Source organism: Pseudorasbora parva, chromosome 14, assembly GCF_024679245.1.
Source record: "Pseudorasbora parva isolate DD20220531a chromosome 14, ASM2467924v1, whole genome shotgun sequence".
Taxonomy (NCBI): domain Eukaryota; kingdom Metazoa; phylum Chordata; class Actinopteri; order Cypriniformes; family Gobionidae; genus Pseudorasbora; species Pseudorasbora parva.
In genome coordinates this window covers 43,537,175-43,558,764 of record NC_090185.1, presented here as the reverse complement: position 1 = coordinate 43,558,764, position 21,590 = coordinate 43,537,175, and the positions used below count along the sequence as shown (strand labels likewise).

The 21,590-nt window shown below is 40.2% G+C and overlaps 2 protein-coding genes across 2 annotated transcripts in view; both read left to right on the top strand.

Annotated features, from left to right (window-relative positions):
• LOC137039800 (NLR family CARD domain-containing protein 3-like) overlaps nt 1–7,436 on the top strand; it is a 61,541-nt gene extending 54,105 nt beyond the window's left edge. The window contains exons 9-12 of the mRNA XM_067415073.1: nt 3,522–3,695; nt 3,797–3,970; nt 4,072–4,245; nt 7,259–7,436. Coding sequence (XP_067271174.1) covers nt 3,522–3,695; nt 3,797–3,970; nt 4,072–4,245; nt 7,259–7,436 — 700 coding nt within the window. The remainder of the gene's footprint in view (nt 1–3,521; nt 3,696–3,796; nt 3,971–4,071; nt 4,246–7,258) is intronic.
• Nucleotides 7,437–7,549: 113 nt separating this feature from the next.
• Nucleotides 7,550–21,109, top strand: LOC137039799 (ribonuclease inhibitor-like). Its single transcript, XM_067415072.1, has 5 exons — nt 7,550–7,707; nt 9,460–9,633; nt 9,735–9,908; nt 18,629–18,800; nt 19,285–21,109. Exons 1-4 carry the CDS (start codon nt 7,550–7,552, stop codon nt 18,792–18,794), a joined length of 672 nt encoding a protein of 223 aa, XP_067271173.1. The 3' UTR covers nt 18,795–18,800; nt 19,285–21,109.
• Nucleotides 21,110–21,590: the final 481 nt, after the last annotated feature.

The following is a 21,590-nucleotide window of genomic DNA, read 5'->3' as shown; positions in this document are numbered from 1 at the left end:
ATTCCAGACTTGGCAACAATGAACCAAGCGCCGTTAATGGACTAGCAGGTTCTGACAACTGACAGCGGACGTTCGTGAGGAGATTTTAAAAAGAGAAATATATATATATATATATATATATATATATATATATATATATATATATATATATATATATATATATATATATATATATATATACTTTTTTTGAGCTTTCTATTGGGTTTTGACATGCTTCAAAGCCTGCGACGATGGGTTGGACTAAGCATGTAAATCTGTAGCCGGTTAAATATTGTCAAATTGCAAATATTAGTTAACAGTTTATTTCTTATGTTAAATGTAACTGTTACAATATATTTTAAACATTTAGCCTATATACGTCCATGTTTTTTTTTTTATGGCATGCCATGCACCCGTCGACCGATTCGGCCCCGCAAAGCTGCGGACAGTGGAAATATGCACTCATCCCAGAAGATGATGTCCCGCTCAGGCCTTACCAGAGTCTCTATTGTGCATTATTCCCCATCCCGGTCCAGCTCCAGCTTCTCCCGCTCAGCGCAATGAAAGAGTAGAAAAGGGTTTTCTTCTGGTTTGGCTGATAATAAAAATTTGTTGTTTCTAATGTTAAACTTAAGTTATTTTATTGGTCTATAAATAGGCTATAGTTGTAAAAAGCCTACTTAGGCTAATAGACCAATTTATTTTCATTTACACATTTTAAATTACATGACAAGAAAATATGTATAAACATAAATGTGTTTAATGTAGCTACAAATTATAACGTGCATTACAAAAATAAACAATAGCTAGGCTATAGAAAAACCACTTCTCTTTAATTTAGCCTACGTTTGAAGTTAAATAAAATGAACAATAGACAGCAGTTCGTTTAATTTACAAATCACTTGCATAAAAAATAATAAGCTAGCCATTTAAATTGTTCTGTGTCGGCCACGCATTCAGCCTTTGGAGGATCGATGTTTCGTTGACCGTCGTCAGTGAACATTCATTCATTCATATATATATATATATATATATATATATATATATAGGCCTATATATATATATATATATATATATATATATATATATATATATATATATATATAAACTTTATTTTAGCATCTAAGTAAGCAGTTTTCGTTTGTTTGTATTTTTTCTTATAATTCTGAGTGACAGATGTCACATTTGATTTAGCCTATTTTTCTGTGATATTTGTTTTAGTTACGGTGTTGCTACAGCCTAGGCTGTAAGAAAAATAAATGATTGCACGGACAATTCCTATCCAGTGTCTCTCTTTCTGTAAGGGAAATTTAAAAGATAGATTCTGGAAACAAAATCTAAATTTAGCTGGATCAGTCGGGTCGGGAATAAAATAATTTATAGCGGGTGAGCACGGAGTGAATTTTGCGCGAGCGGAATGGTGCGGTGCGGAATAGCGGGAGCAGGACGAAAATACAGCGCCACGCAGATTATATTTTGAAGGCTATTTAAAGCAAGTGTATGGGAAAAAAAGAAACAGCGAAAAGGGTGATAATGGACTGATTCCTCTTCTTGAGATAATGGTTGAGAAATAAATAGCATTTAAAAATTGGGAAATTAAAGTTCATCTTGCTCAGGGCAGGGAACTGGGAACTGTGTGAATGCACTGACGTTGAACGTCTTATTTACTTCAAGCGCTTGCGCTGTTGTGTTCAATAGTACCCAGGCTACACTTGAGTTACCGACCGCTACCATCTTTAACTGGAATCTGATCGAGTGCCGCGGGAATGCGGACCAGTCAAATCCTGTAGTCACCAGTGTGCTATGAATTCTGGGATAGGGAAGGCTGCGAAGTTATGGGAAGGTCCCATCTGCTGTACCCTTCCTTTGCCTGAGAACCGAAGGGCGCATTTTGAGTCGCTCATGAATTGCGGCAGCCTTCATCGCACCACTGTGACGCAATCGCACTTCAAACGCGGCCTTCAGAGGTGCAGCTCTCCCTTTGGGACAGCCTACGTAGTGCCGCTGTGATGTAATCGCACTTCAAATGCGGCCTTCAGAGGTGCAGCCTTCACATTGGGACAGCCTTCGTATTGCCGCTGTGATGTAATCGCACTTCAAATGCGGCCTTCAGAGGTGCAGCCTTCACATTGGGACAGCCTTCGTATTGCCGCTGTGACGTAATCACACTTCAAATGCGGCCTTCAGAGGTGCAGCCTTCACATTGGGACAGCCTTGGTAGTCCCGCTGTGACGTAATCGCATCTCAAATGTGGCCTTCAGAGGAGCAGCCTTCACATTGGGACAGCCTTCGTAGTGCCGCTGTGACGTAATCGCACTTCAAATGTGGCCTTCAGAGGGTGCAGCCTTCACATTGGGACAGCCTTCGTATTGCCGCTGTGACGTAATCACACTTCAAATGAGGCCTTCAGAGGTGCAGTCTTCACATTGGGACAGCCTTCGTAGTGCCGCTGTGACGTAATCGCACTTCAAATGAGGCCTTCAGAGGGTGCAGCCTTCACATTGGGACAGCCTTCGTAGTGCCGCTGTGACGTAATCGCACTTCAAATGCGGCCTTCAGAGGTGCAGCCTTCACATTGGGACAGTCTTCGTAGTGCAGGTATGATGTAATCGCACTTCAAATGCGGCCTTCAAAGTGCGCGCACTTCACTTTGGGACACAGCTAATAAAGTAACCAAACCAAACCAAACCAAACCTCACGTGACTATGATTGGCCGACTGATAAGCCTAAATCTGATTGGCTAAAGAATACGACTGCTCCGGGTGGGAGGAGAGCGCTGCCAGGAGAGTCTCAAAATACACACACACACATCCAAGGCGATTCACACGCGAATGACGATTCGCACATTCACATTCAAGGACAAACTTGTACATTTGAAACATTCAAAAGTTTTTATGCACAGTTGTAAATCTACAAATTGTGTTTTGCATTTGTGAAATGTTTTGTATGAATATATAATTTTATTTTTTGCACGTGAATAGTTTTTTGTGCATGTAAATTTGATTTCATGCATGTGAAATTGTCTGAAAATGTGTGCATTGTGTTTTTTGCGTGAATTATTAATGAGTCTTTTCTGCTTCCATACTTTCGGAGTTAAGAGCAGGAAAGACCCCGCAGTGAGTCCTGACGTAAGGGCAGAGCAAGTTTAAATATCCTTTCTGGTCTATATTTCCATCTTGTAACGCAGCTGTTTGGGGTATTTAAAGATATATAAATGATTTGTAATAGAGCAGGCACTTTTAATGGGTTATGTTATAGGCTTGTTCTTATGAAATATATTTATTGACTACATGGTCATTTCACCTTATTATTTAAAGGGTCATATAAAGGTTCATGCACTTTTACAAGTTGATTGTATGGAAATGTGTGTTGGCAGTGCCTGTGTAAACTAGAACTTTATGACACTTCTGAGATGAAAAATCGAGAATTACAAATATGACTTTCAGAAGATGTGCTGATGAATGACTGTCTGAAAAATCCTTTAAAAGCTCAGTTTGATCATCTCAGATCTGAGTCATTGTCTTTTCTCTTTCTGTCTTCAGTCTGAGTGAATGCAGTATTACAGAGGAACAGTGTCTCATCCTGACTTCAGCTCTGAAATCAAACCCATCACACCTGAGAGATCTGGACCTGAGCAGGAATAAACTAGGAGACTCTGGAGTGAAGCCCTTATGTGACGCACTGAAGGATTCACACTGTAAACTGGAGAGATTGAGGTGAAGAACTCAATATCTCATGATAGTCTGAGTTCACACTACATTTATGAAGATGATATAACTCTACAGAATAAAGAGTTTTCTCATTTCTCTTAATGTAGGTTAAGCTGCTGTGATATGACAGATGAAGGTTGTTCTGCTGTGACTTCAGCTCTGAAATCAAACCCATCACACCTGAGAGATCTGGACCTGAGCAGGAATAAACTAGGAGACTCTGGAGTGAAGCCCTTATGTGACGCACTGAAGGATTCACACTGTAAACTGAAGAGATTGAGGTGAAGAACTCAATATCTCATGATAGTCTGAGTTCACACTACATTTATGAAGATGATATAACTCTACAGAATAAAGAGTTTTCTCATTTCTCTCAATGTAGGTTAAGCTGCTGTGATATGACAGATGAAGGTTGTTCTGCTGTGACTTCAGCTCTGAAATCAAACCCATCACACCTGAGAGATCTGGACCTGAGCAGGAATAAACTAGGAGACTCTGGAGTGAGAAACCTCAGTGATCTACTGATGATCCCTCAATGCCAGCTGGAGAAACTACAGTTAGTATCATTATACTGTACAGTTACAGTCTGATCACAGTTCACTGTTTAGTTTAAGACAACTGGACACAAGTCTCATCATTTACACTGAAGCTTTGCATCTGCTGGTCTTTGCCATTGGTCACAATTAAAATTCAGTGTCTTAAAGGACAACTCCGGTGAGAAATGACCCTAGGGTCATTGTTGTTCTGCAGGTCATTGTTGTTCTGCAGAAATATCATGAAAAAGAGAAATCTAGATAACTCCATACTGAGCAACTACAGACCAATCTCAAATCTCCCCTTCATAGGCAAAATCATCGAAAAAGTTGTTTTCAATCAGTTGAACAAATTCTTATGCTCAAATGGATACTTTGACAATTTTCAATCTGGTTTCCGACCGCATCACAGCACAGAGACAGCGCTCATAAAGATTATAAATGATATTCGCTTGAATACTGATACAGGCAAAACATCAATTCTGGTTCTACTCGATCTCAGTGCCGCATTCGACACTGTAGACCACAACATACTTCTAGACAGGCTGGAAAACTGGGTCGGGCTTTCTGGAATGGTCCTCAAATGGTTCAGATCATACTTAGAAGGGAGAGGTTATTATGTGAGTATAGGAGACCATAAGTCTGAGTGGACGTCCATGACATGCGGAGTCCCACAAGGGTCAATTCTAGCACCTCTCCTGTTTAACCTGTATATGCTGCCACTGAGCCAAATAATGAAAAAGAACAATATTGCTTACCACAGCTATGCTGATGACACCCAGCTCTACTTAGCACTGTCACCTAATGACTACAGCCCCATTGACTCGCTGTGCAAATGCATTGATGAAGTTAACAACTGGATGTGCCAAAACTATCTTCAGTTAAACAAAGACAAAACTGAAATCATTACATTTGGAAACAAAGATGAAATTCTCAAGGTGAACGCGTATCTTGAGGCTAAAGGTCTGATAACAAAAAATCAAGTCAGGAATCTTGGTGTAATTTTGGAGTCAGACCTGAGTTTCAGTAGTCATGTCAAAGCAATAACTAAATCAGCATACTATCATCTGAAAAATATTGCAAGGATTAGATGTTTTGTCTCCAGGCAAGACTTAGAGAAACTCGTTCATGCTTTCATCACCAGTAGAGTGGACTATTGTAACGGCCTTCTCACCGGCCTTCCCAAAAAGACCATTAGACAGCTGCAGCTCATACAGAACGCTGCTGCTAGGATTCTGAGCAGAACCAGAAAATATGACCATATCACACCAGTCCTCAGGTCTTTACACTGGCTTCCAGTTACATCTAGGATCGATTTTAAAGTACTATTACTTGTTTATAAATCACTCAATGACCTAGGACCTCAATACATCGCAGATATGCTGATTAAATACAAACCCAACAGATCATTCAGATCAGCAGGATCAAATCAGTTAGAAATACCAAGAGTTCACTCAAAGCAAGGAGAGTCTGCCTTTAGCTATTATGCCAGCCGCAGTTGGAACCGGCTTCCTGAACAGATCAGATGTGCTCCAACAGTAGCCACATTCAAATCCAGACTCAAAACACATCTGTTCAGCTGTGCATTTACTGAATGAGCTCTGAGCACTGTATGTCCGACTGATTGCACCTTATCTATGCATCATTTTTTAAATAATTTTTTATAACTGTTTTAGTTTACCTGTTCTTTTCTTTGGTTATCATCATTTTATTACTTTTAATTCTCTTTACATTGTATTCTTTTTCTTATGCATTTTTTAGCCCTATTTTAATTCCTTTCTATGTAAAGCACTTTGAATTGCCATTGTGTATGAAATGTGCTATATAAATAAACTTGCCTTGCCTTGCCTTGCCTTGCTTAGGGGTAATTAACAGATGGTTACCGAGTAGATCGTTCTCTGGGATGCGTTTTAATGAAAATCGAATGTAAAGAGTTTTATCTTTAAAAACAGATTAGCTTATAACGCTAGTCTATGGGGCACAGGGTAGACACAGGGTGGTAAAATTAAACCGCTAGTTAATACCACTAACAAGGCTCAAAATAGCCTCACACTAACACGGCAGCATAATGAGGGTCCCTACATGCAAACCGAAGCATTGAGAACTTTGTAAGAGTACAAACAGTTTAATAAGAAGATACTTTATAAACACAGCGCATATCGCGTTCACGGACAGGCGCCATCTTGGAAAACAGTCTCGACTCATCGATCCACGACCGCTGTTCTAAGTGAGCTGGTCGATAGGAATTAAGTTTGTGAAATGTAATAACATGGACATTTTTAGTTTTATTTATTTATTAGCTCTGTTGTGTTCAGTGTTTTCTTCCGGAAACAACGGACCATATGAGATTCCAAGTCACAGTTTATCACTTAGCAGAGCTCTCGTCGCTCGATGAGTCGAGACTGTTTTCCAAGATGGCGCCTGTCCGTGAACGCGATATGCGCTGTGTTTATAAAGTATCTTCTTATTAAACTGTTTGTACTCTTACAAAGTTCTCAATGCTTCGGTTTGCATGTAGGGACCCTCATTGTGCTGCCGTGTTAGTGTGAGGCTATTTGGAGCCTTGTTAGTGGTATTAACTAGCGATTTAATTTCACTACTGTGTGCCCCATAGACTAGTGTTATAAGCTAATCTGTGTTTAGAGATAAAACTCTTTACATTCGATTTCCATGAAAACGCATCCCAGAGAACGATCTACTCGGTAACCATCTGTTAATTACCCCTAGGGTCATTTCTCACCGGAGTTGCCCTTTAACTACTAAATCATTTCATTTAAAGTATTTGAAACAATGAACTGATTGTGTAGATGTTGTTCTGCAGAAATATCATGAGATCTGAATCTGCTGCTACAATAAACAAAAGAGAGATTAAAAGATTTAACAAAGAAAGAGAAGAAACAACAGTTTCCAGCTCACAGAACTAGAGACTCGATTACAAGCAGATTATGGGAACTATAGACTATATGACCACTGTATGTCTTTAATAAGATCATCATCTCAGATCTGACTCATTGTCTTTTCTCTTTCTGTCTTCAGTCTGTGGAGATGCAGTATTACAGAGGAACAGTGTCTCATCCTGACTTCAGCTCTGAAATCAAACCCATCACACCTGAGAGATCTGGACCTGAGCGGGAATAATCTAGGAGACTCTGGAGTGAAGCCCTTATGTGACGTACTGAAGGATTCACACTGTAAACTGGAGAGATTGAGGTGAAGAACTCAATATCTCATGATAGTCTGAGTTCACACTACATTTATGAAGATGATATAACTCTACAGAATAAAGAGTTTTCTCATTTCTCTCAATGTAGGTTAAGCTGGTGTGATATGACAGATGAAGGTTGTTCTGCTGTGACTTCAGCTCTGAAATCAAACCCATCACACCTGAGAGATCTGGACCTGAGCAGGAATAAACTAGGAGACTCTGGAGTGAGAAACCTCAGTGATCTACTGATGATCCCTCAATGCCAGCTGGAGAAACTACAGTTAGTATCATTATACTGTACAGTTACAGTCTGATCACAGTTCACTGTTTAGTTTAAGACAACTGGACACAAGTCTCATCATTTACACTGAAGCTCTGCATCTGCTGGTCTTTGCCATTGGTCACAATTAAAATTCAGTGTCTGAACTACTAAATCATTTCATTGAAAGTATTTGAAACAATGAACTGATTGTGTAGATGTTGTTCTGCAGAAATATCATGAGATCTGAATCTGCTGCTACAATAAACAAAAGAGAGATTAACCCTTGTATGGTGTTCGGGTCTGTTGGACCCGTTTTCATTTTTTATCGAAAGAAAAATGATACGATTAATTATTTTTTCAAACTGCGACTCATTGGCCTTGGCTCATTTTCTGTGAGGAATATATATCAGAACACATTTTCAATGACCACACACTGTACACCCCCCTACACATTTATATTACACACAGGATGTTCGGGTCCACTGGACCCGGGGATCATAAAAGTGTGGGAATTGTAGGTCCTGTGTACCTTTACTCTGTCCTCCTCCTGTCAGGGCTGCTGTTAGTGTGTGTGTGTGTTCATGCATATGGTTTATGAGGACACTAATGTGTATAATGACATGGATATTACAACCTAAACATGGTTTATGATGACATCTGTGTCCTCACACTAAAACATACTAAATGGTGTTTTTTGAAATTCAAAAAATGCCAAAAGTTTTCTGTGATGGGCAGGTTTAGGGGTAGGGTTAGTGTAGGGGATAGATTATACAGTCTGTACATCAGAAAAACCAGTATGCCTGTGGAGAGTAACCATACACCACATATCCAAGTGTGTGTGTGTGTGTGGGGGGGGGGGGGGATGGGGGGGTTGCGTGCGTGCGTGTGTTATGGTTGTGTGTGTATGTGTGCGCATGAGTGTGTGTGTGTGTGTGTGTGTGAGAGAGAGATTGTGTGTGTGTGTGTGTGTGTGTGTGTGTGAGAGAGAGATTGTGTGTGTGTGTGTGTGTGTGACCTGGTAATCCCTACGTTATGGGGACAAAATTTCCCCACAAAGATGGCAATATCCGAAATTTTTAGGTCCCCATGAGGAAAACATCTTATAAATCACACAGAAGGAGTTTTTTGAGAAAGTAAAAATGCAGAATGTTTCCTGTGATGGGTAGGTTTAGGGGCAGGGGCAGTGTAGGGGGATAGGATGTATAGTTTGTCCAGTATGAAATCCATTACGCCTATGGAAAGTCCCCATAAAACATGGAAACACGACATGTGTGTGTGTGTGTGTGTGTGTGTGTGTGTGTGTGTGTGAGAGAGAGAGATTGTGTGTGAGTGTGAGAAAGTAGCTACCAGAGTGAGTTTTGTTTCTACCCCTGCCGTTCCCACACGAGGTTGCACTTCTTAAATGTGATCTAACAAAGGTAAAGAGAAAATATTAACCATATATGCTGTTTATATTGCTTGTAATTGGGTTGAAGTAAATATCTGTTGAGTATTTTAACATAACATTTTAGATTGAGTTGAATTAAAAACCCAAAAATGCAGCGGCTCCACCAGACCCACGAACACTGGCTGAGTAACAGAAATATGAACACCACACAAGGGTTAAAAGATTTAAAAAAGAAAGAGAAGAAACAACAGTTTCCAGCTCACAGAACTAGAGACTCGATTACAAGCAGATTATGGGAACTATAGACTATATGACCACTGTATGTCTTTAATAAGATCATCATCTCAGATCTGAGTCATTGTCTTTTCTCTTTCTGTCTTCAGTCTGAGTGAATGCAGTATTACAGAGGAACAGTGTCTCATCCTGACTTCAGCTCTGAAATCAAACCCATCACACCTGAGAGATCTGGACCTAAGCGAGAATAAACTAGGAGACTCTGGAGTGAAGCCCTTATGTGACGTACTGAAGGATTCACACTGTAAACTGGAGAGATTGAGGTGAAGAACTCAATATCTCATGATAGTCTGAGTTCACACTACATTTATGAAGATGATATAACTCTACAGAATAAAGAGTTTTCTCATTTCTCTCAATGTAGGTTAAGCTGCTGTGATATGACAGATGAAGGTTGTTCTGCTGTGACTTCAGCTCTGAAATCAAACCCATCACACCTGAGAGATCTGGACCTGAGCAGGAATAAACTAGGAGACTCTGGAGTGAGAAACCTCAGTGATCTACTGATGATCCCTCAATGCCAGCTGGAGAAACTACAGTTAGTATCATTATACTGTACAGTTACAGTCTGATCACAGTTCACTGTTGCGGTTAAAGGGATAGTTTACCCCAAAATGAAAATGATCCCATGATTTACTCAACCTCAGCTCATCCTAGGTGTGTATGACATTCCTCTTTCAGACAAACATAATCAGAGTTATATTATAAAAGTCCTGGATAATCCACGCGTTATAATGGCTCCCTGTGCTGCTCTGTTTTTGAAGTCCATTAAACCAGAGGAGGAAAGGAACGAATTACATTTACTCGCGTTACTGTAATTGAGTCGTTTTTCTGTGTACTTCTACTTTTTTAAGTAGTTTTAAAAATCTGTAATTTTACTTTTACTGAAGTACATTTTGATTAAAGTATTGTACTTCGCTACATTTTAAACCACATCCGTTACTGAGTAAAAATAAATCATTAATGCAAAGAGGGGAGGAAAAAAACGCGATCCGGAAACGACTATATTGAATAGAGGGCGCGGGGCGCGATATTTCCCCCAGGATGGTAGGGGAAGGTACCGCCTTTTTCGTCTCTGATTGGCTAGAAGGGCTCTCCTCCGATTGGTTACACATCTCACGTTCATGGCAGGCTGTCAGCTAGTCTGTTTTGATCGTCTTTACAGCAGATGTGAACGGAGTCAATCCAACATACTCAGAAAAGCGCTATATGTCCGTGTCTTCAGATTTATATTTTACTTTTATATTTATTTTTTAAGTTTACAATTTCATTGAAGAGACACCACAGTATTCAAATATGACAGATTTTATTTATTGTGAACCTAACATTGCATAAACTTGCTATTAATAAATAATTTTAGCGCATGTTAAACATACTAGTAATTGTGTGTGTGTGTGTGTGTGTGCGTGCGTGCGTGCGTGTGTGTGTGTGTGTGTGTGTGTGTGCGTGTGTGGTGTGTGCGCGTGTGTGTGTGTGCGTGTGTGTGTGCGTGTGTGTGCGTGTGTGTGCGTGTGTGTGCGTGTGCGTGCGTGTGCATGTGCGTGTGTGTGTGTGTGTGTGACATATGGGGACACAAATGTGTATAATGACATGTGTATGACAGGTATTACAAGGAGAGGGGGAAACATGAGGACATTGGCCATGTCTCCACTTTTCAGAAGGCTTATAAATCACACAGGAGTTTTTTTTTTTAGAAAGTAAAAATGCAGAATGTTTCCTGTGATGGGTAGGTTTAGGGGCTGTGTGTGTGTGTGTGTGTGTGTGTGTCTGTGTGTGTGATGGGTAGGTTTAGGGCAGTGTGTGTGTGATGGGTAGGTTTAGGGCTGTGTGTGTGTGTGCGTGTGCGTGTGCATGTGTGTGTGTGTGTGTGTGTGATGGGTAGGCAAACGCAAAACGATAGAGCCGGGTCTGGCTCGCATCCGCCTCACGGACTCGTTCCTGAGTCCAAACACACATCGGGCCGAAGCCGTTTCTGGTCTGTTTTTAGGGGTTGTTGCGGATTTGTGCCAGCGCCGATCCAGCACCGCCTGATCATCCCGTTACAGATGCGTAACGAGTGCGTGAAACGATTCCCCCTGCCGGAGCTGTGCCGGATGTGTTACGATTCCGCTTAGATCACCACTGGATTGTTATAATAACCTATGCATAGGCCTACATTTTTCACAGTCTGTGGAATGTGCAGAAAAACATTTTCAGCCTTAGCTATGAATAAAAAGCTTGACTTGACTTGATAAAGGCTAGTTTCACTTGGAGCAATGCGTAGGCCTATAGGCTATAGCTGAAATAAATCGTTTTAATGATTAAAACGCATACTAAAACAACGTGAACAAAGTCAACAAACACAGAATTAATGACCACAAATTCAGATTTAATTATACAAAACGAACAACAAAGTAATGAACAAAGTCAACAATTAACAGATCAGTCGACAACAAACACATAATTAATGGATAAAAAAACACCTATTGCTATTAACACAACGTGAAAAAACCAGTCTCTCCTGGCGCCCTCCTCTCCTGTCCGCCGAAAGGGCAAACCACCTGATGCATGCCTCCATATTTCATCTTCTGTTGCCGTTGCTGCACCTGGAAAACAGCATTACTGATTAGGCTGAATGAGAAATTTGGATCAGTGCTAGGCCTACATGACGACAAAACAGGCAGACGTATATTGCATTTGCTCAAAATGAAGATAGCATCCTTCTAATTCGGCCTACTTCTATAACGGTTTGTGCATTAGTTGATGGAGCTGTAATAAAATAATAGCCTGATAATAATAAAAAACTGGTGGTGTAAAACTGAATAAGACAAATGAACTATATGTAACCATTGAGGTTAAGACGTAGCCCCAATTAGGCCTAATAAAAAGAATAAGAAGAATAAACAGAAGGCATTATTGTTGGTGTATGCTGTTTTACGAAGACGTCAAAACTGGAAGAATTGAATCTCTCGCGATAGGTCATTCCAAAATGATGGCACTTGGTAGGTTTGTATATCCCATCCACCACACTAGCCATTATTTTTATTGGAAGGAGACGTGTGTGTTATCCAAGCATTAATGGCAAGGAAAGCCCCTTAGGTTACTTAAGCGGCACGGATATGAGGTGTGTGTGTGTGTGTGTGTGTCAGATCTGCTTCAAGGTCTTCATGATAATGTAGCGTTTCTGTGTTTAGAATCCAGTATTACTGTAATCCTATATTGTCTTTTATGAGTTTAATAAAGAACTCCGTCTCGTCTTCTCTCCAAACCGAAAACGTCATCTGTGAAGAATGATCGACTTTTACGCGCGCCAGTTTGACGCATAGCAACCCGAGAAGAGCGAAATGTTTGAGTTTGCATGGTAACTCAAATGTTTTTATTTTATTTTTTATTTATTTATTTTTACCACTTTCGTTATTTTGGCTAGATATTTCGTTTGTTGGACATATGAACTGACTTTAGAAATGCTTTAAGAAACAATTGGCATTTAATAAACAAAAATATATTTTTTTTAAATGAAGACAGCGTTTGGAGTGAGTGCAAAATAATTAGTTCCCCGAGTCCACAAATAAAAATAGACAGTTTATAGTTTATAATTATGTCTTGAACTCATCTGTTTAGCTAAAAATGACAAGAGTGTTGTGAATTGTTTCATCTCTCTTAAAGGAAGAAGGAAAAAATGAGAACGTCTGCGCTTTTATCGGCCGTGGGTTAAAGAAAACAGCCTAACTACGAAATAGCGTTTAGGCCTAAACATTAGCCTGTAATATTATTATTTTAATTTATATGTTGATTATGAAAAGTGAGCAGCATGAGTAAAATAAACAAATGTGAAACCAGTATCGGCTCAGATTCATATTGCAGATCTGGACCAAACCAGTGTCAGACACAGCTGATGTCTTCCGGTTACCTGTGGAAACAGTGATCTGGGCCAGATCTGTAATATGATATGAATACTGAACTGATGGCAGTCAGAATGTTTCAGCTGAAACCTCTATCTGGCACGGATCTGGTTCACAATCAGAAAACGTCTCTAAGATAGAAACGGAGGCAAGGGGCTTAAAACGGATCCGGGCCAAATGTAATCGCTATCTGGGTAGGCTATGTTGGATTGACTTCGTTTACATCTGCTGTAAAGACGAACAAAACAGACTAGCTGACAGCCTGCCATGAACGTGAGATGTGTAACCAATCGGAGGAGAGCCCTTCTAGCCAATCAGAGATGAAAAAGGCGGCACCTTCCCCTACCATCCTGGGAGAAAAATCGCGTCCGGGGCGCGGGAGAGAACAAACTCGCAAATATCAGATGGAGACGAACAAGACGGACGTCAGTGACGCAGACTCAGGTGAAAGCAAAACGCCGTCGTGAACCCCTGGCTAGTGTGGAAATACTTTGGATATAGAAAAAAAATAACGTGGTGTTGTCCTGGAGGATATCAAATTTGCACAAAAGGTGGATGCAAATGAAGAAACACAGATAAAGGTGCGTTTATAACTTAGGCCGATTGATTTCTGTGACGCAGAGGGAATCCCGGCGGTATCCAGTCATGAACATTAACTTTACATTATAACGTAGAATTCACGTAATACACGCAAACTGGAGGAACGAAAAACTGGAAAGTAGAGCTGGAGGCCTAGAACAGCGTTTCCCAACCGGGGTGCGCAGGGGTGCCGTGTAAAAGGTGCCGGTACTTCCACCGCAGTTCATCTCACGTCTGATGATGAGGCATCTTTAATATGGGTTGTAACTGTAAAATAATGCTTTCTGTATGTTTCTGTCGATGGATACACGATACATTTCTGACGTAGGGGTGTAAGAAAATAACGATACACGTGAATATCGCGATATTTTGTTTGGCGATACTGTATCGATTCTCAAAAACGCTGTATCGATATTTATATATTTATTTATTTACATCCAAGATTCGTGGCTTTGTGTTCGGTTTAAACCACAGACTGTATAACACCCAACCGCTAGATGGCAGTGTTATCTCAGAACGTATAACTGACGCGGAGCCGGAGAAGCACAAGGTGAAAGTGCATCGCTAGTGTTTCCATTAGCAAACCCAGCTCTCAGCATTATAGCATTATTCCGCTCCTGCAGTACACAGAGCTGAAGTGTGGACTCATGTTGGCTTCAGCTAAAAAGAAGCCACTAAGGAATTCGACAAAAATCATCAAAATAGGCCAAGTTATAATCTAATACTCGGGAAACACATTGAAACAGAGAGCTCGCTTACCATCCTGACGTCACCCGCGCTGCTGAGAAGCGTTTCGATAGAATGTCCTGCACACTTTCCTCTCAGAAACAAAATAAACACACTCCAAAACTGACAGCGGTGGCAGGAGAACGAAAGATAATAGCGATGTGGAGATGGATGCACCAGCTCTGCAGTTCAGTAACGTTACCTGAAATAGCACTTTATACAATAGACTGCTTTATAGAAAACAGCTTTAGGCCCCGATCTCACAACACGTTTTTCAGGTTCGCTTTAATGTTTCTAGGCAACCCCCGAATCACCTGTACTGTCAGTCAAATCAATGTAACGGTCAACACAACGGAAGGCCTGCCGCTTCATTCATTCGATTGGACAACAGAACATAAGCGCGATGATGTTGCAAGCTTTTCCGCTCAGAGTGGACTTTTTTTCAACTTCATGCGCTCGGAGCGCTCCTTCAGAAACGCGAGGCGCCCAGGGCGCATAAGCAGCGCGCATAACGCTCTCTGCCAACCGAAATCCATTGAAAAAAGGCGCCTCTCGCTGCAAAAACGCGCTCTGTGTGATCGGGGCTGCTGTGTTAAATATAAAACAAACAGTCATTCAGTCATGAAATGGACTGCACTTTCTGTTGTTAAATAGCCACTGCTATACTGTGAACCTTTAAAACATTTACACAAAGAATCCTGCAGTCACTTTACATTTCCCTTAACTTATTGCACATTGCATATGATTAGTGATATAGATTATAGGCTCTATTAATTAAATAAAATACTTTGTCTCGTGTTTTAGGCTTATGGTTGTGTTCTTTATTCTTTTAAATTATAAAAAACAAAAACACACAAAAAAGAAATATCGCAATATATTGCCTCTCTTACAATATCGCAATATATTGCAATATATCGTATCGTAACCCCTGTATCGTGATACGTATTGTATCGCCAGAGTCTTGGCAATACACAGCCCTATTCTGTCGATGGATACACGTGCTGGCTCCTCAGTGGTAGCCCTATAGCAGCGATAATAAAAGAAAAACGGGCAAAGCGGTCTCTTTGTAAACGGTGTTCAATGCATGCGAGTGCTGCCGTATGACCAGTCATTTCGCCGCCATCACCCGGGTATATTCGCCAGAAGACGCGAATGAGAGAGAGCGCTGTGTGAAGATCGGTCTCTGCACTCATCCGAGAGCGCACACTCGTCTCACAGCGCGCAAATATTGAGTTCTCTTTCAAGTCTTGCGCTTGAACGGACAAACTCACACAAGAAGTATGTCAACATGTCCATCTTGATGAGTATCCAGCAGACATAGTCTGAATATGCCTTAAGAGAACGTTATACAGTCGAGAAAGACGAGCATATCCTTAGGGCATTAGGTCTTAAAGGGGCAGAAACCTTTAATGTCAAACTAAAGATACGGACATCACTCACTGCTCCTGATTTCTCCACCTAAAACTAATGTTAGACGTCCCTGAAAAACCTGAAAAGCATTGATCATTTTATCAGTATCTGCTCAATAGTATTTATTTGTGCTGCTGCTTGTATTTAAGTTATTTGTTCTTATTTTCTTTATTTTTATTAGTCCTTTGTTCTCTGAACATAGCAAATACCGAACCGTACTGAAACCGTGAACCTAAAGCGTTATACAAACCGACCCGTGAGCAGTCTGTAGCGTTACACCCCTAGCGTAACGTATGCGAGGCGGCGCCACAACATTAGGACATTTCTCAAAGGGTGCCATGACTGGAAAAAGGGAAACACTGAGCTAGAATAAATCAAATTGAGACATGGGCTGTGAATATTAAAGTTAAAATCAAATAATTTAAATTAAATTAAATATTTGATCTGCTTGTTCTGTCTCTGTGAATGAGCTGCTCCGTCTTCTACATATGGACTCTGTTATTCTTAAACATTAACCAATTAATGATAAAAATAAGTGCTTAATCTAATTCATAATCATTTATTGAATTTAGTTTATTAGGCATCTTTTATTGAAAATTTCATAAACAAAACAAACAAATGGTTTTAAGTTTGTTATAATAAACCATTTGTCCCCCCCCCCATCATCTTCATTCATTTAACATCATTTTAACTAGTGATAATAACCATCATTTAATAATAGGTAGAGTTTATTTATTAAATAATTGTTTAATACCGTGATGTTGTCTGAGATAGTTGTCATATCTGAAAATCTCATTCTATCACAACCCTACAGGAGTCTCCGACCCCACTGTTAAACAAAGGAACTCAGTAACTTTTACTCTGAGTACATTTTAAATGAGCTACTTTTACTTTTACTTGAGTAGAATATTTTGTTACTCTTTCCACCTCTGCATAAAACTGCATCTGTCCGTCATATAACTCCTCCACTCGGCTCTGGGAGGTTATTAAAGGCCTTCTGAAGGGAATCGATGCGTTTGTGTAAGAGAAATATCCATATTTAAAACTGTTTTAATTAAAGTTCTGGCCGATCGCCGTCCGTGTGAAAGTGTTGAAAGTGCTTCTCTGAGTTGAAGATGCGTACGCGACGTCTGACGAGCGTAACTGGAGCGTAAGCCTTTGAGCTGCAGAGGCACTTTCAACACTTTCCCCATAAACTGAATACGGAAATGTTACCTTATAAAGTTTTAAATATGATATGTTTCTTACACAAACGCATCAATTCACTTCTAAAGGCATTTATTAACTGCCACTATAAAGCTTGGATTAGCCAGGACTTTTTTAATATAACTCAACTTTTATTCGTCTGAAAGAAGAATGTCACACACACCTAGGATGACTTGAGGAGGAGTAAATCATGGGCTAATTTTCATTTTTGGGTGAAAATGTAACCGAAACAGTTTTAATCAATGAAGAGCCGGATAATGTGAAGTTTATATCTGTGTGAAATAATTCCTCTAGCGATGTGTTTTGTGATGATAGCCGGGTCTGAAGTTGACACTCGCAGGTCAGTTTAGGCCTCAGTGTCCCAGACCATAAGGTGTGTGTGATCATGTTATCATCCGTTAGCTTTATATGAGCTGGGATGAGGAGCTTCTGTCGGTCAGTAACGTCAGTCAGGAATAATGTGTAAGTATGAGATGCTTTCGGGAAAACTGCCAACACATGCATCAGACCAGACAGAGCTTACCTCATTATTATTCTTCAAACATTTGCTCAAGAAATGATGTTAGTGGTGAGAACAGTAACGGGAATAGGATTATCACATTTACTCAAATATAATAACACTAGAGCCCCTTTCACACTGCGATTCCGGCAAAAACACGGATAATGCGACCCAGCATTTGTTCCCGGGCCGCTAGATTTGGTCCATTCACACTGCCAGCGAAATACCGTAATATGAGCGCTTTCACACACAACCCGTAACGGTCCCGGGTCGAGTTGACACGTGACGTTCTGATGTGACGTATAACGGCGAGCGATTTCCGCTTCAGCGCGGATAGTTAGGAGCTCCGTGGTCTCGACTTGTGTCCAGTTTGCGCACGTTTCTGCTTGTTTAATTTGAGTTTCTTTTGTAGACGAACACTCTCTGCGTTTAAAACACCGACGAGCTCTTCTGGCACTGCAGGGTTGTGTTATTGAAGAAACACAAGCTCTAGGAGTCGCACGATAACTACGCACACGCTGCGGCATTAGTTTCGGCTTTTGTTCACACAACGCTCGTCCCGGGTCGATTCGGTAATCAATCCCGGGATGTGGCTGCTTTCACACAGAAGGCGACCCGGCAATGCTCCGGGAATATTGCGGGTCCGACGTGCAGTGTGAAAGGGGCTTGAGTTGATATGAAATTCTGCAGGTGTAAAGCAGGAGCTCACAAGCTCTTTATTCTCCTGAGCAATGCTGTTATGAAGTGCAAATCAAGCGTCTGTGAATGTTCCTGTCAGATTCGACATTGATGAATTCATGTGGGGGAATTTCTCTTTTCTCTGAAGTCTCTCATCTCATGGATTCACATTGAGACGACTCTGAGGATGAACATGTCAGGCCTCTGGTTTGATATCACACTTTGGGGGAAAGTTACAATCACTTCTATTTTCTCTTGTGTCTGTTTGTCTCTCTCTAGACTATATGACTGTGGCATTACAGATGTTTCTCCTTTAACTCAGTCTTTGAGAAACTCAAAAGCACTGCAGTTTTTAAAAGCGCTTAATCTGAGAGACAATAAGATCAGAGACTCACAGAAGCAGAAGCTCAGAGACGTGATACGAGACTCGAGACTCAAACTGTGACCTGAGGTGAGGAAACATCACTTTACACCACTCACACTAACACACACACATGGGAATTTAAGATTAAATGCATTATATTTAAGACATAAATATTTAGAAACAATATGTACGCCAAATAATGTAAAATCAGTAACTAATCTGATTACAGTAATTCCTTACGAAACAAAAATATATTGCAGTATATTGGAAAATATCATGCAATTCATTAGGCAATATATTCACATATATGGGATTTAATATTTATATTTTCCAATATATTGAAAGTGGCAATTATTTGTATATTTTGCAATATATAATATATTGTATAATACCATCAATATATTATTCCATGTATTAACAATATATTAAAATATATTTCAAGTAATATATTGGTAAATATATTTTCCTTTCGTAATTACAGTTTGTACTCAGAGTAACTGAAATATTGATCCTAATGTGCAGCTTGTTTCTCTGAACACTGATTATTTCCTCTTCTACTTCCTCCTCACAGCCTAGAGAAAGACTTCTGTCTTACCTGGAGCCAGAGATGGTTTACATCTAAAGCTGAACCTGTGAAATCAACAGCACAAGCAAAGCCACCATCAGATTAAAGATCCTCAGGAGCTTCTCAATATAATACTGTAATAAATGAATATGTGTGATGGTAATGTTGCTGAGATGCTGCTGTACAGCACTTCATGAACACACTGCAAACCTACAGCTGGTATCAACTCAAACTGTTTGCTTACATGCAGTTTTTCAGAAAGCATTGCTTTAACAAATGTACAGTTGATCATACAAGCTCTTGTGTATTATCATTTAAAATGATTACGCAGGAGGAAGAGATTCAGACGTTCAGATTTAAAGGGATACTTCACCGCTTTTTCATATTAAACTGTTATTCCCTTTACTAAGATGAGTTGACACACACCTCTCTCGTCTGAGTGTGTGCTCTTAATCTCTGACGCGCGGTGACGATCTGATAGCATTTAGCTTAGCCCACTAAGCCCAGTTCATTCACTATGGTACCAAACAGAGATCAAGTTAGAAGAGACCGAACCCCTCCACGTTTGCCCTATTTAAATACAGTTACACCAATAGTTGAACGATTACGTATGATGCCATAAAATAAAACGTGGCGCTTTTCTAAGTGGATTAAAAAGGAACTATAATGTATGGCGGAATAGCACTTCTGAGAGTACTTCGGCTCTGGGCAGTAAAAAGTCCCGCCTGAAACATCCTCCCTCACATCTCCACCACCACGTTTCCCTCTCTCATTTCTGTCAATAGGAACAACATCTGTCTTAGTTAAGGGAATAACATAGTTTAATATGAAACAGCGGTGAAGTATCCCTTTAATAACGCAGCATTAATAGAAACACACACACACACACATGTTGAGTAATGTTGATGGTTATTGTTGATTTAAGAGCTGAAATAGAGGATGAGTAGCCCTATCTGAGATCAGATGAGCTGGATTAGCAGGAATGGGGGTCTTTAGTGTCCTACATCAGGATCATGTTGGGATTAAACTCATCATAATGAAGTATAATAATCATTTTAATTCTCAAATGTAGTACTTTAATATATATCAAATCATTGTGGGATACATGTGCAGAGATTTAAATCAGCCCTATCAATGTCAGATGTATATTTCTTTATACCGCTGTTATTATTATCATTAGTACTTTAATCTGCTTTACATTTGTATTTCTTTATTGTATGTACAGAATTTGTATTTTTAAATGTGAGGATCTGTCTCATAATGCAGTAAATGTCTGTGCTCATAAGACTCAAAGCTTTGCCTGTCCTACAGTGAGAGATGACGGCTGATTCCCACAGCAGCCCAGACTCAGATTCAGCTTTAGCAGTCTCAGCATTCATGGACCATAATCCACCGCATTTGGAGCGGTCGCCTATGGTGGCCCAGTAGTGCAGCCGTACTAAATTAAACCTCAACACAACGGAAACGCTCCGACCACGAGGGGGCTCTCGGAGAGAAATAAAGTTAGTTTTCCTTGCTATCGTTCTATAGAGTCTGGGACGTGACGGAAGCAACACAATGCATTTTGGGACTTTAGGTCATGGAGGCTGCTCTCGATACTGTGTCGTATAGGAAATCGACGCTTTAGTTCTAAAAGTAGAACAAGTTCAGTGATTAATTTTATTTAGTTACAATGGTGAACGCGTGTTGTATCATTAACTGCCATAATCGCACTCACGACCGGCGTGGAAACCGAATCGCAAATGGAGTGTGATTGTTTAGCGTTCCCTCCTGGAAACAGCACACTGGATCTCATTGGTGGACTTTAGGACACAGACACTACATTAGCGAATGTGTAGTAGTGGAGGTAGAAGTAAAAACTTGTGTTAGAAAGTTAAAAACACATTCTAATGGTGTACGCTTGCTGTGTTAAGGACTGCTATAGCCGCTCTCATGAACGGCGTGGGGAAAAAAACCTCAAATGACGCGCAATTTTTCAGTTTACCAGTGAAAGTAAAACTCAATGAAAATAAACAGCTTACCCATAATGTGTCTTTATAATTTGTGTTTATTTATTTATTATTCATAACAGATATATTACAGATTTATGATTTCTGATCCGCTCATATGCTTATGCCATAAATAATGTAAACACAGCTGGAAATCATTCATTGCTTCTCTCAGTAGAAGGAATATTGTACTTGTACCTTTTAAGGCCAGTAAAACTGTTTAGTACTGTAGGCTAGCCTGGATGCCAGCCGAACTTAGCCCCGCCCACAGAATGTTTAGGTCGGGCGGTTCGGTCTGGCCTCTCTCCATAGAGGAGTAATTAT